The sequence below is a fragment of the Sipha flava genome, unplaced genomic scaffold (genome assembly GCF_003268045.1).
Source record: "Sipha flava isolate LNK unplaced genomic scaffold, YSA_version1 89_pilon_pilon, whole genome shotgun sequence".
Taxonomy (NCBI): Eukaryota; Metazoa; Arthropoda; class Insecta; order Hemiptera; family Aphididae; genus Sipha; species Sipha flava.
The window spans coordinates 921,139-935,199 of NW_020273631.1; the positions used below are offsets into that span (position 1 = coordinate 921,139).

The 14,061-nt window shown below is 29.2% G+C and overlaps 1 protein-coding gene across 2 annotated transcripts; it reads right to left on the bottom strand.

The window, feature by feature from the left end:
- Positions 1-10,615: 10,615 nt before the first annotated feature.
- Positions 10,616-11,291, bottom strand: LOC112693665 (U6 snRNA-associated Sm-like protein LSm6). Of its 2 annotated transcripts, none has more exons than XM_025568844.1 (3): positions 11,153-11,291; positions 10,970-11,078; positions 10,616-10,882 (listed from the first exon to the last, which is right to left on the bottom strand). In XM_025568844.1, the coding sequence occupies exons 2-3, from the start codon at positions 11,058-11,060 to the stop codon at positions 10,731-10,733; spliced, it is 243 nt and encodes an 80-aa protein (XP_025424629.1). In that variant the 5' UTR covers positions 11,061-11,078; positions 11,153-11,291; the 3' UTR covers positions 10,616-10,730. The 2 variants fall into 2 exon arrangements, with proteins under 2 accessions (XP_025424629.1, XP_025424630.1); XM_025568845.1 differs by having other exon boundaries at positions 11,135-11,291.
- Between the last annotated feature and the right edge of the window lie 2,770 nt (positions 11,292-14,061).

A 14,061-nucleotide genomic window follows, 5' to 3' on the forward strand; every position in this document is an offset into this window, starting at 1 on the left:
ATATATATATATATATATATATATATATATATTGAATTAAGTTAAGGTTAAGTTGTGCGATTAGAAATTAATGCAGCACAAAACTTGAAAATTTAAAATAGAATTCAAATATAACATTGGTCTAACCATATACAAAATTATAAGTGACAAGAGATGAATCATTCTCGTGAAACGCGATATTTAAAATACTTAAATGAGACTAATTAGATAACCTCGTCTGAGGCGGCCATCGAGGCGGCCAATTACAACAATAATTAAATATTAACATGTTTTGAATGTTCAATCTATTAGATATACAGAACATACCGGGTTAAAAAAAACAAATATTAATAACCAGTGAAAAAATAGGGGAGGGGTAAGATCATCACCCCCCCGAAATATAAGAAAAAATGTTTTAAAACAATTATCTGATCTATAAAATTCAATAGTTATTCCAAAGTGTCCCATGAGACTTGAAATTAAATATATGAATATAAATATATTATATAATAAGTAGCGGTGAAGATAGATAAATAGTAGATTTTCATAACCATTCATAAACATAAACGATTCCGCATGATTTATGTAAATTATGCCAAAACTTGTATTTCAAATAATATAAGTAATTATGAAACACCAATAATGAAAAAATTGGAAAATATCTTAGAAAAAAAAAATTGTGGTTATACTATAATGGAAACAATTTCAAACAATTTAGAAGACAAATAAACCTCTCTAACAAACATATCAGGAGAATTAACACCATACGGTATTTGTCATTTCAAATATGCTCCTTAGTCAATACATCACTAGTCACAATTCAACATTTTAAATGTTCAATTTTTTTTTTTTAATACAATTATAAATCATCTAATAATTTATTTGTCTAATTTAAAAAAAATATATTTGTTATTTTTAGAACATTTTCATGGTAAAATGCCTTTTTTAAGGCTTTTTTGGCTGTTTTTTTAGTACATTTTTGTATGATTTTTAACGCATTTAAATCCGAGTTTTTTTTTAATGAGTAATAAAGCATGCTGTTTATCAAAGTTTTACATTTTATATTTTTCCAAAACCTCTTCGAAATTGTTTTCTGCTTTTGCTTCTGGCAAATAAAAATAACCGTGTCGTCCGTGGTGGACACGTTCCACTACACCACTCCTTGTTTCTTTTTTAAAGTAACATTTAGAAGAATGTATGTGAACAAATTGACAAGAATATGTGTCCAACGATGGGAAATATATAATAAATAGTGAAAGAACAGTAAGTGGTTAGGTCTTTTGGCCAGTTATAAAATATAACTAACTTAACCTAAATAGTCTTTTTCGATCACGGATAACGAGAGAAATGTCCATCGGTAGCATAGATTGTGTGTATAGGCATTATGCATAGACTATGTATTCGTGGAACAGCCTATCCGTGTTAACTCGGCCACTCGTTTAACCGTCATAATATGTTGGTTCGTAGTGGTTAAATATTATTTATTTGTTTTCCATTAATAATTTCATTCAACATTAATAAAATACGTTATTAATTTTCAGAAATTATGTCCAAGCTACGCATCGTGATAAAACGTTGTGTGAAATTGTTTCACTATAATTTAATTTTTTTCTAGTTATAGTGTTCATGTGTAACACTCGACAAAAATAAAGGTTATTTTACTCGTACTTTACAATTATAAATACATGACCCTTTGAAAACGGTTATAATAACAGTTAATGGAATTTGGACATTATTGAAACCTTGGAGTTGTGATTAATAATAAGCGGTATTTATACGATTTAGAATCAATGTAATATTTATAAGCACGTAAAAAATTAAAACGCATAGTTTTTAGACTTTGTAATTTTAATCAATATATGTCATTGTAGTTTAATAATTGATATACCTTTCATAAATATTTATTTATGTTCTAAATATTCAAAATCAAATAAATCAGATTGCAGTTGGATATTTTTAATATTTAAACCTTTGAGTTGTGATTAATAGTAATGACTGTATAAGTGATGTTTATACAATTCATATTCAATATACGTATACGTAATATCCTTTACGTACGTAAAGGATATAAAAAAATATAATCGGTTTATTTGCAAAAATCATTGATATAAATGTCGTAAAACTTTTTGATTATAAATGAAAACAATCAATATAGTATAACAATAGGTAGTAATAGATAAATAATATTTTGTAGCAAATACCTGTTAATTATATATATATATATATTTTCTCAAAATAATTAAAATAAAATGAAACTAGTAAAAAAAAAATATAATTTATATTATATATATACACTGTGTGTATGTTAGCGTGTGTGTGCGTATGTGTGTGTAATACATTTTATGTGTTTATTGTGTAATAAAACAGAAAATATGTTTTGTTTCATTCTAAACCATAGATTAACCCGTATACTTTTTGTCTAATGTCAAAAAATCAAAGTTTACAAAAAAGTGTTATGAACTTGATACCCTACATTTTTGTAACATAAGTGGTAAAAATTTAATATTTTTAATATTTTTAATAATTTTAAATTGGTAAAAGAATAAAATAAGTTGTTTAGTAAAATTAATTATTTAAATGCTTCTAAGTGTTTATTTAAAAAAAAAAATACCAACACTATGAATTTTCAAAACTCAATAAATCAATAGTTTGAACAAATGACAATGTTTAACATGTTGATATTATTGAATATTTTTACAAATATAATTCATATGGAATTTTTATTTTTATATTCGTAATACACAATCCATACTCAATAGATATAAATGTGTTAAATGAATTGCGTAACATATTATACATCAATGTAATTTTTAAAATTTTACACAAAATGGAATTGAATTATAAACATTAAAAAAAATAACGTTGTAGTGTCTATTTCATGAAATTACAAGAACACTTAAACTTGGAAACACCTAGAAATGATTATTTTATTATTATTTTCAATTCGATTTTTACTGCACCAAATGATTGAATCTCTTTTTGTTGACGTGCATACATACATATTTCAAATATATGTGACGTTTAGGTTATAATATCTAAAATTCACCACGGAAATGTAGAATTCTAATCGAGAGATATTTTTGATTATTATTGCTGAGTTTATTTATTTTAGTACAAAACAACGTGCACAACGACAATAATAGGTATGGGGAAAAATCAGTTTATTATTATAAATTAAAAAAAAAAAAAAAAACCAAAATAATGGGAAAAACGATAAACGTGTATGCTTGTGAATGTTTGATTAGTTAGACGGCACGTATATTCACTGACGTTTGGTATTACCGCGATTTTTTTTTTTTTTTTAACGTATAGAAAACCAATAACGTACATCTGTCTTGCCGGTATATTTATAGTAGGGTTCGAGGATTTCAATTTAAAACGGATTTTATAACATCAAAACGTAGTTGCCGTCAGTCGCATATAAGTATTACTGTGCCTACTCCGGCTTATTAAAATACAGTTTCCATTCGGTGTAATATAAAAACTCGTGCCTAGATATTTTATTTGTTTAACACGAAATGTTTTAATAAAACGACTTAGGCGCTTGTAACGATCCACTGTTTACTCGTCGACACCGTGCGCGAACACGTATAAAATAATAATAACGAATCCAAGTTGCAAGTTGTTCGTTCGCGTACTGCGTTGGCCGCGAACACTCGGAATAGGTGTGCTCACTCGTGCGCAAAAGGATATGATAATATCGATTAAACATATTAAAATTAGAGGTGTCTACACCGTTCAGTCGTAATGTATTCTAGTAAACTATGTTTTAAGCTAACGCGAGCCAAACATCCATTCAAACACGATCGCAAAAAAAAGAAAAGACTATACGTTTCCACTTTGAATAATGGTGTTGTTTCGTTCGTTGTACACAAACTGTTATACTAATCTGTCGGCAGCTTTTAGTCAACTATTATGCTTCATGATTACTTATCGTGTTTTTATTAGACGCAGCACCATAGCAGTGCACACTCGTTTTTCTACGAGAAACCGTTATGTATAATTAATTAATATCATAGAAAGGATTACGGTTTATTTTAATATTTTATCGCATTCCGCGTTCAACGGTCATTGATACGGCGTTCATATAAACGTTGTGACCCATCGCTTTGTCGACAAATAAATAAATATTACTTTTCATCCGACGTAAATATGTATTTTATTTTATTTTTATTTTATTTTATTTTACATTATAAACGGGTAGATACCCTTTGGTATTAATAGTACAGAAAGTGTATTATGTTTTAATATGACACTAAGTTACAATATAAGAGTTAACAATAATTATGATAGTAATGATATGAGTATGAATACAATAAAATAAATGTATTATTATTACAACTCTAAGTGAATCTGTACAATTTACCAAGACCACCTAGGATAGACCTATTCTGACGTCTGAGTCAATATCTACACGTAGACGTCGAAAGAAATCCTTATTTATAATCGATTTACCGTTTATAGTATAAAACGTATAAATATATTAATGTATTAATGTTTACTAGCCTAGAGTAGGCTGTGAATATTTTTATGCCTTTTTTTTCATCATTTAATTTGTTGGTGTAATAAGACACTATTTTTTATCAACATTCGTTTTATTATCAAACAATTTTAAACATAACATTTTATGTAGCTAGTTCTTGGATATTTTTCACTATAAATGTATTATACTATTAAAACGTCAACAAAAGATATTTATGCAACTTTCATAAAGCCGTCTGATAAAAATATTTATTTATTTATTCAACGTGAGCCGTATAAAATAGTGATAGTAAACATTTCAGACCAGACAAAGACAAACGTTGTATAATAAATAGTTTAATATAATACTGCTAAATAGTAAATTGAACATAAGGAGAAAATCTCAAAAGAAAATATATCCCGTAAAATTAAGACAATATAGAACGGTTTAATGTTTACGATCGATAAGTTTTGCGTACAATATTTATTTTCAAGTTATAATGGATATTAAACTCGTCGGGTATAATAATATTGTTCTTAAGAAAACTTTTGTCATTTTCTTTGTTTACAAGACAAACATGTCAGTCGTTCTTACGGCATGTCCGCCGACGTACAAACGTAGGACTTTTGGTCATCTTCTACCAATAATAATTGTTAATTATCTGTCCTGCGCTGCACCCGTTCGCGCCGTGAACCGGTGCGACTCTATTGTGCGCTACAGTAATTGCGATCGTCAAGAGAGCCTCTACCGGCAAATGACATGCCTGTGGCTGAAAGACTTCACGTTATCCTTTGCTCCCCCCCCTTTCCATCCGTTCGCTCACGTCATCTACCGTACTCTATCCGACGGATATTGCTCATGATCAGCTAATGAAGGGCGCATTATTATTGAATGAACCGCTCAGCGTGTGGCGCGTATCCGGAACCGCCGCCACGGCCATCTTCGGATAATTAGCAAAAGTCGGTCCGCCCCGTTCGAATATCGTTACTGTGCGCTGCAAGTGATGGATACTCGATACCGACCCCCACGCGGCGTCCGACTATTCCATTGTACGTTGTTGGTTGGGCACCGTCCGAGCACGGGTCGCGGTGCGGGCAAAGGAAAAAGAAAAACCCTTCGTTCAACGTGAACCGTAGTTTCAATTTTTTTTTCTCCGTGTTTATTCGTCCGTCCCCCGGCGACGATCTATTGTGAAAACTTAAAGTATTTCGTTTTTTCCGAGTCCTCGGTGGAAAACATTAATTACGTTTATGCGCGCGGGGGCACGTCCGCGTCGTATCGGTCCGTCAACGTCAACCCACGAAAACGTATACACCAGAGGTTCCCAAACTTTTTTTTCCCGTAGACCACGTGCCAATTTTTTCCATTTTCGTAGACCCCTAAAGTTAAATTTTTACAAGTTCATGTTGGTGTTTTTTCATAACTTACACGGAACTGCTCACCTGAATAGGCTTTACCATGAAGTGCATTTTATTTAAATAAAAAACGTGTTAGTTTTAATAATAACTTTATTTCTTTAATAACGAAAACATTCAAATAATTTTTTTAGTAATTAAAATTATAAGAATTGCAAATTAAATGTAATAACATAGAAAAAAAATTAAGATTGATATTAAAAAAATACATATATCTTTAATGGGAAGAATGAGCCTGATGCTTTGATAATAAATTTTTAATATTTGGCTTCAAATTAGTCAGGTTTAACCTCAAATTTCTTCTATCAGTGATTTCCAATCTATTTCTTTTTTTTGATAGAAGATTGACAACTGTGCTAAAACGCCTTTTCACGCAGTATGATGACAGAAAATCGATCAAAAACTTTCTTGCGATACTCCATAAAGCAGGATGAGTAACAGGTATGTCTCTCTGAAGCCATAACTGCTGATACCTATTTCTAAATTGTACCTTAAGTGTATCGTTAGTACTTATTCCGATCAGTTCTTCTAGTAATTTCTTCTCGCACACATTTTTGACTTATAACTCACGTGAGTGCATATGATGTATTCCCCGATTTTCTTTTTCGTTGATATAAACTCCTTACAGGTGAGAATCGACCCCAGGGGGTCGATACACACCATTTTGAGAACCTGTGGTATACACGAACAGGCGAAAAATTGTTTTCCGACGTGCACAGTTCTCCGATTTACGTCGCGTATTGTTATCAGCTTCAAAATATTATACCGTCGGAGTCGTTGGTATTGCAACGTTATTGTCGCACTTAATTCGTACGTGTATTTTATGTACAACGTAATTTACATAAAATAGTTCTCGCAACAGGCGCATATTATATGGAACGCAACTGAGTGTGCAGTGTGCTATTGGAATGATTTTTGTGAAAAATTCATAATACGGTTGCGGTGATCGGATCCCAAACATTATACGTTACGCGATCACAGAAATCAGAACTACAAAACACAAATTATCAATAATTTCATTATACAACTGTTAATATTATATGGGTGTGTGTATTGTAACCAATTTTTAGTGTTCGTGAATGTTTTAGACAATATACTTCTCTACTAGATCATCCAGATTTCTTGGAGACTTACGGCTATGGTTATAGTTTTTCACATACACGGAACAAATACGGAGTTTTCGTATGCTTATAAAATATTAAATAAGTGTCAGTGTAATTTAAACAATAGATTTACCTAGCAGTATACACTATCTAATGCCTATGTGATTGTTTACCATACAAAACAAAGGGTTGCATGACGAATAAAAGTCTATAACGGTTAAGAATCGAGGGGTGTTCGATGACTACATATAATCTAAAATAGGTACGGCTATTAATTGAAAACAACTCAAGTGAAATAAATTTCCCGTTTTATTATTTTTATTTGTAGTATGAATACCTAATAGCAGGGTCGGTACTAAAAAGGGCTCCGTATGCATATCTTTAGAAGGGCTTAAAAAATACAATGATGAAAAAGTGCTTATGATATGTACAAAATATTATAATTTTTTAATGGTACCTTATTTAAAAACAAACAATTTAATTAACTACATGGTTAATGTAATTATTTATAATACTATATTGTTGTATAAATAATATCTTATAATAAACAACTTAATATTTTATTTTATTTTTTTAATGCTATATTAGTTGTAGAATTGATTTTTGTTATAACAGTAACTTTTTTAGTTCACAAAATCACACCATTAATTCAAATTATATAAAAAAAAAATGTATCATAACAAAATAGCAATTATTATAATTATTATGATGATATGTAAATCTTTAGAAATGGGAGCCCCTCAACCCAATAATGGCCGTGGGCTCAGGACGCGTTCGTGGTCTGACCAGGCTGACACTGCCTGCTAGTAAATTAAAAATATTAAAAGCAATATTATTATAGATACTTTTGTCCCACGTTTCAATAAAGAATATTACATTCCTATACTCGTATACCTATTATTGTACACGGGATAAAAATGAAAAAAATTTAAAAAAATTCATCATAACCCATAATACCCTTGGTTTCCGTGAGACTCGGTTAAATACGCGATTGATCAGGACAGGGATCGCGGTTGAAAAAATGTGGATACGCTCTATTTCCATTGCGTTATTATCCTCGACGATGATGAACACAACTAAAACAGCAGCTGATTGTGCATAACGATCCTTGGAAAATGTTTAAAAATATGCGATTCAATTTTCCGAAATCAACACAGTACGTACATCGGTAATAGTATGTTAAATGCGCTAATAATGTGTGAAAAACGTATTAACGCGTCACCGAAATTTTGTACGGCGGTGATTCGGGCAAATACGACACACACGCGTAGCTACCGAACTTGTGGAGTTGGTTGAAATTTCACACATCAATAGATGCTATCAATAGACGGGTTTTATAGGGTTTTAAACTTATAACGCGTGTGCATGGGGTGAGGGCAAGTACCCTTTATTTCCGCTGCACGAGGACGTATGGAACACGTCGATTTGCTTCCGAAAAAAAAAAAAAATTAATAATAATAAGAGTAGGTAATAACTACTCAAAATAAGGCGAGCAATAATACGCCTGCTTTCATGTCGATACCGATGTTTAAAAAATGTTTGATTTCGATTACTTTTTGTTCGCCCGTCCATTGAGTCGATGCGGAAAAAAAAAGCGTTTTTGATAAAAACAATGGCCTGTTTGCTTCTTTTTTTTACCCTTTTTGCTCTTTCTTATGACGAATAAGAATATTTAATAAAGGATTTCGACAAATAATTTTATTTTTTTACAGTTGGATTAAATTAAACATTAATTTAATACGATAAAGTAACCAATTTTGCAGCGTTTCATTATTTGTTTAGAGATCGTTTTTGCTGTACATTGTTGTACAAATCTACGCACGTATAATTTTACGACTAAATTACAATAATAACTTGTTTGTCGTTCGTATAAAAGAACCCGGTGAGTTGTATTTATTTTTATTTTTTTATAATGTTAATTTCAAGTATTCATAACCAATGTTGTATATTTTTAAACACGCTAAAGAACGAATAAAGAAATTATTAAAAAGAAATAAAAAGTATTCCGTTTATTACAATATTAATTCTCATTCTGTGAATACCATTTTATTTTTATTCTTATGGTATTATTATACTATTATCATTATGTATTATTTTAAGTATAATTTATTTTTCATTCCACTAATTGTAGTAATTATCCTTCACGGTAGCAATCGTTTTTAGATTTAGTAAATAAATATCCGGTAATTTCTTACAAACAGCGTTTCAAGAAATTAATAAATAAACTTCTATACACACTTGCTGAACTACGAAAATATAAACTGAATATATAAAGAATATAATAAATTAATATAGTATAAAGAATATAATAAAGAAATGTATGTTATGTAAAATAATTATTTATTACAGACGTACAACAAAAATAAACTATAAGAGGAGGATGATGTCACTAGCTCTTCCTACGGGTCCGTCCACGATATAATCAATTACTTATTATTACTTAGAATTATTAATTCTTCCCTGTGTTTTTTATTCGCACAGAATCGACTTATTTAAAACAAATTATTATTTATTTAATGTTTTGTGTTATTTAAATTAAATGAAAATGTACCTACTATCAGTGTAACGTTTCTCGGAGGGATTGTGAACATTTTTTTTATATACATGCAATCCTTATTTTACAATTTTATAAAAATTTTATTTATATTAAAAGTTTTATTATTTAAAATACCTTACTAAAAATAAAAATAAATATTTTGTACTTTCAATGATGTTACATCAAAATTTAAAATGAAAAAGTTTTATTATTTAAAATACCTTACTAAAAAATAAAAATAAATAATTTGTACTTTTCATGATGCAACATTTAAATTTAAAATGAAAAATGATTTAAAGGTAAATTTGATTATGCATATAAAAATTTAAAAATAATCTCATTAGGTTAAAACTGTTGTGCATTTAAATACCCTAATAACCATATCCAACAATTAACCTGTAAATCATATACCATATAATCACCATTCTATCCCAGCTAAAAAAATTTAATAAATAAACCTATTACAACAAAAAAATTTTAATTTCATTTTAACCAAAGGTAAATCAATTATATTATTTTGATACATAAAAGATATAATTGAACTATATAAATAAGATACCAACCAAAGTTAAAATTAAAATCTTTTACATAAAGCCTTTACTATTGTAAACCCTATAAGAAAATACTTCACTGGTTCAAGGAATCAATTATTAGTTTCTTCTAAGTATTAGTATTTAACATTACATATTTTCAAAATGTTAATTTTTATACAATTTAAACTGCTACACATGCAATCATTTATCTTTTATTTTTCTAATATATCTTATATTAAGTTATATTTTCAAATATCAGATTCATCATTCAAAATGACCCAAATATTCTCCAGACATCTTATAATTTTGTATCTAGTTAGTATCTTACAAAAAAGTATAATAATTTATATATTAGTAAAAATATTCAACAAAAGTTCATACATAAATAATTTTACTGCAAACAAAAATAGTCACAACCAATTATATGATTTTAATAATAAATCTATTTTTAGTCACTGAAATTATCCTATTTGAATTTAATAAAAATGTATATACTATGCATTTGTGTTTTTTATAAACATATAACCTAATCTCAAATATATAAAATGTAGAAAAGGTACTTACTATAAATAAATAAAAAGGCTAAATATTTACGCTTAATATTTATTAAACAAACATATAAATAAATGCACTGTTTGTGTAAACCTAATCTTACAAGTAAGCATAGGAATTAAAAGTATTGAATACATTTTTTGAAAAAAGTTACGCTCCTTTTCTTTTTTGAGTACTAATGTATAAAACATTGTTACCACGAATAAAAGAGTCTCCGAATTTGTTTTTAAGTTCTCCATTTATATATTCTTCTGTTTGCTCGAGAGCTATGTTCATGTAACCATCAATGCAGGCCATAACACCTATTCAGTTGGAATAAAAACCTATGGTTCTCAATCATATTCTAGACATTGAAGTGTAATACGGTAGTGTTGGAAGGAATAGCTTACCTCGGTAATCGACGCCACTGTTCAACTTCACTACAACTGGACGACCATGGATCTGTTGTATGAACTGTGTCAACGCTTCTTTGCGACTCATTTTGATAATTTAAAAGTTCTAAACAAATAATAATAATTACTTTATGCAGACCGTTATTTGATCATTACACCGACATGTTAAATGGTTCGTACCCGAATGAAGTAGAACGGATCAAATGTAAATGTTGTAAGAGATTTCGATCGACTTCAATAACGATTTTATGAATCAATTTAGTAGTAATGAAAAAAAACGCCGTGTAGCCGTTACCGCAAACTATTTGTGTTCGGCGTACAGGACGTGATATCTCTTATCAGTATTTTTGATATTTTGTCATTAAAACGAACAACAGTGTAGGCAACGGTTTGATGTTGTACGGTTATAAAACACAACATTGTACAATAATTATTTCAAAAAACTGTATAATCATATTGTTCTGTGGTATAATGCTCAAAAGTATTTTAGCTAGTTTTAGTGCGTGCAGTCACGTTGTAGTTGCATTTCATTCGAGTTGCAGTTGCTTTGGTGAGAACAAGCTTTAATCCTCGATTCTACGTGTAGTCAGGGGCGCAGGAAGATTTGCTAGCGCCCCTGGAAAACTTAGAAAAAAATACCTTTTCACCAATTGAAAATTTGATGCAATGATATTTTTTTAACCATTAATTTTACCATCTTTTTATTTTTAAGAATATAACTTTTATTAATAAGTTATTATTAAAGTTTAAATTTTAAACTTTAAAAATTTGCTTTTTTCGCTCTAGACTGGCGAATGCATTGATAATTTTTTCATATGAAATTTTTTATGTGAATTCCCTTGCGCTATTTTCATAATTATATTATTAAATTTACACGTAGTGTATATAATTAGACAAAGTCTATATTTCAAAAAGAATAATGGAAAAATTTTGTTTTGAAGGTACAATAAAATACGACTTTTGCACAATTTTGCGCCTCTCTGCAATTCGCTCCCCTGGCATACTCAAAATATAGTTATTGCTAATTGCCACTTATTATAACCTACCTAGACTTAGTCAGTGGGATTATTTTTCTTGAATTAAAAATAGTCACAAAATTAATTACTTGTTTTAACCAGGTATGAATAGTAAGAATCATAAAAAGAATAAATTTGAAAGATAAAATTCAACCCTACAATTAACTACAATTACGATGACGCAACGGTGTCGCACGTCAAAATAACGCACGTGCATACCAGAACTTAATAATCATGTTTCACAAAAAAAATCGGTTACAATGCGATTTCCAACATTTAAATATCAATAAAAAAAAAAGTTGGGACCTAAGTGAAGTGTTCTGAATTTTTGATAGTATTAATGTGTCATAATATTAGAATTATATTAAATCGTAGATTCATTAGTTCTAGTTAACTATACCTACTATATGGTACTTATTATATCTAGAACAAAGTTTCTTCTTTCACTTTTTTTTTTAGCTTGTCGACCTATTAAGAGCCATCGCTGATATAAAAAACCTCTCAATATTTCTCTTTCATATGTATCGAAAAATTTCGAGTTTTATTTTTTATTTTTAATGTCCTGAGCTATCTATCCATCGGATCCTTAGTCTTTCTATTTATTTTGTTAACTGGCTATCTGCTCTCTAGACATGAACAAACTATTATAGACGTTTTTGCTTATTTTTATGTGGTATAATATTTTGCCTGTTATATAAGTCCTATAGATATCGACTTTTTTTTTTCAAACAAAAGTTTGCCGGAGGAAACGTTACATTGTATCTTAGTATTTTCAGTATTTATAATTATGGAAATCTGTTGCTTACACATATAAAATAATATATTTAAGCAAGTATATAGTATGTACAGTAGTAATAAACCACTGTAACGCTTGCGGTTGTTAATAAATAAATACATAAATACGAGTAGTTGCTTTTCGTTGACGTTTATGTATTGCTGTTTTATTGCAAAAATTCTTTTTCGAAATAACAATATTTTACGTCACCTTACGTAATAGTAAAGTTTTTCACATCACTACACTTCCCAATACTGATAAAAGGAAAAGAAAATTTCAATTTCAACACTGTAAATTTTCAGCACATTTTTTTTTTACCAGTTAAAAATCTAATAACAATTTATTTATTTTTTTCAAAAAAACTAACAGTTTTTATACTTGCGAACAACTATTCGAAAAATAGGAAAGGTAATATATATATACTAGCTGATCCGACAAACGTTGTTTTATCATTATTTTGTTTTATTATTTTGAAAAAAATAACTAATTTAATAATAAGTGTGTAAGGATGTGGTATATAAGTGAAAGAGTTATGGAGTGCTGTGAACGGTGACGAAATATAAAAATGAAAAAACATCAAACATTTATTTTTTAATAATTTATTAAAATTGATCCTTTAAAATTTTATATGTCGCTAATTATGACAATATTAGTAAAAAACAATATTAATCTTAATACATAGAGTACAATATTTTTGACTATCCCATCTTTCGCCTACAAAAATAAACTAGATGGTTCGAGAGCACGCCACGTATAATTGTCCGTGTAAAAAAACATGATGTGCTCAAATCTAAGCCAAAGACAGACATCGTTTGGCCTTGATACTTGTTGATAGTCATTGCAAATGTCAATCTAATTGGAAATTGAAGGAGTTTAAATTGTATTAGCACATCTGTGAGTATGATAGGGATTCACGGTAATAATCTATTTTCATCTCGGAATTTGCCATTTAAAATTATGGCTTTGATAACATTTTTCATTAGTTTTTTAATGGCTAATCGCGTGCCGTTGCATAACTGTGGTGGGTTCAAATTACGAAGAAAAATAACCGGAGATCCAACCTTCAGTTGTAAATGATATGGTGGCTTGTTTGGTAAATCCAATGAGTTTAAAAACTGTTGGATAATTTACAGCTTCAGTATACTGAAGCTATAGCATTTGTATGACACCAAGTCTCTTGGTAACAAATGTTGTATCTTGAGATTCAATTCGTTGACGTCTATATTTTTTACTGCTAAAATTGCTCTTTCTGCCAGCTACTCATGATTTGTGTATTGTCTATGTACATTGGGAAATAT

Coding starts and splice junctions, on each gene's coding strand:
- LOC112693665 (XM_025568844.1), bottom strand. CDS start 11,060: ATGAGTCGCAAAGAAGCGTTGACACAGTTCATACAACAGATCCATGGT. Junction 10,883..10,969: donor CAGTGGCGTCGATTACCGAG/GTAAGCTATTCC, acceptor CCAACTGAATAG/GTGTTATGGCCTGCATTGAT.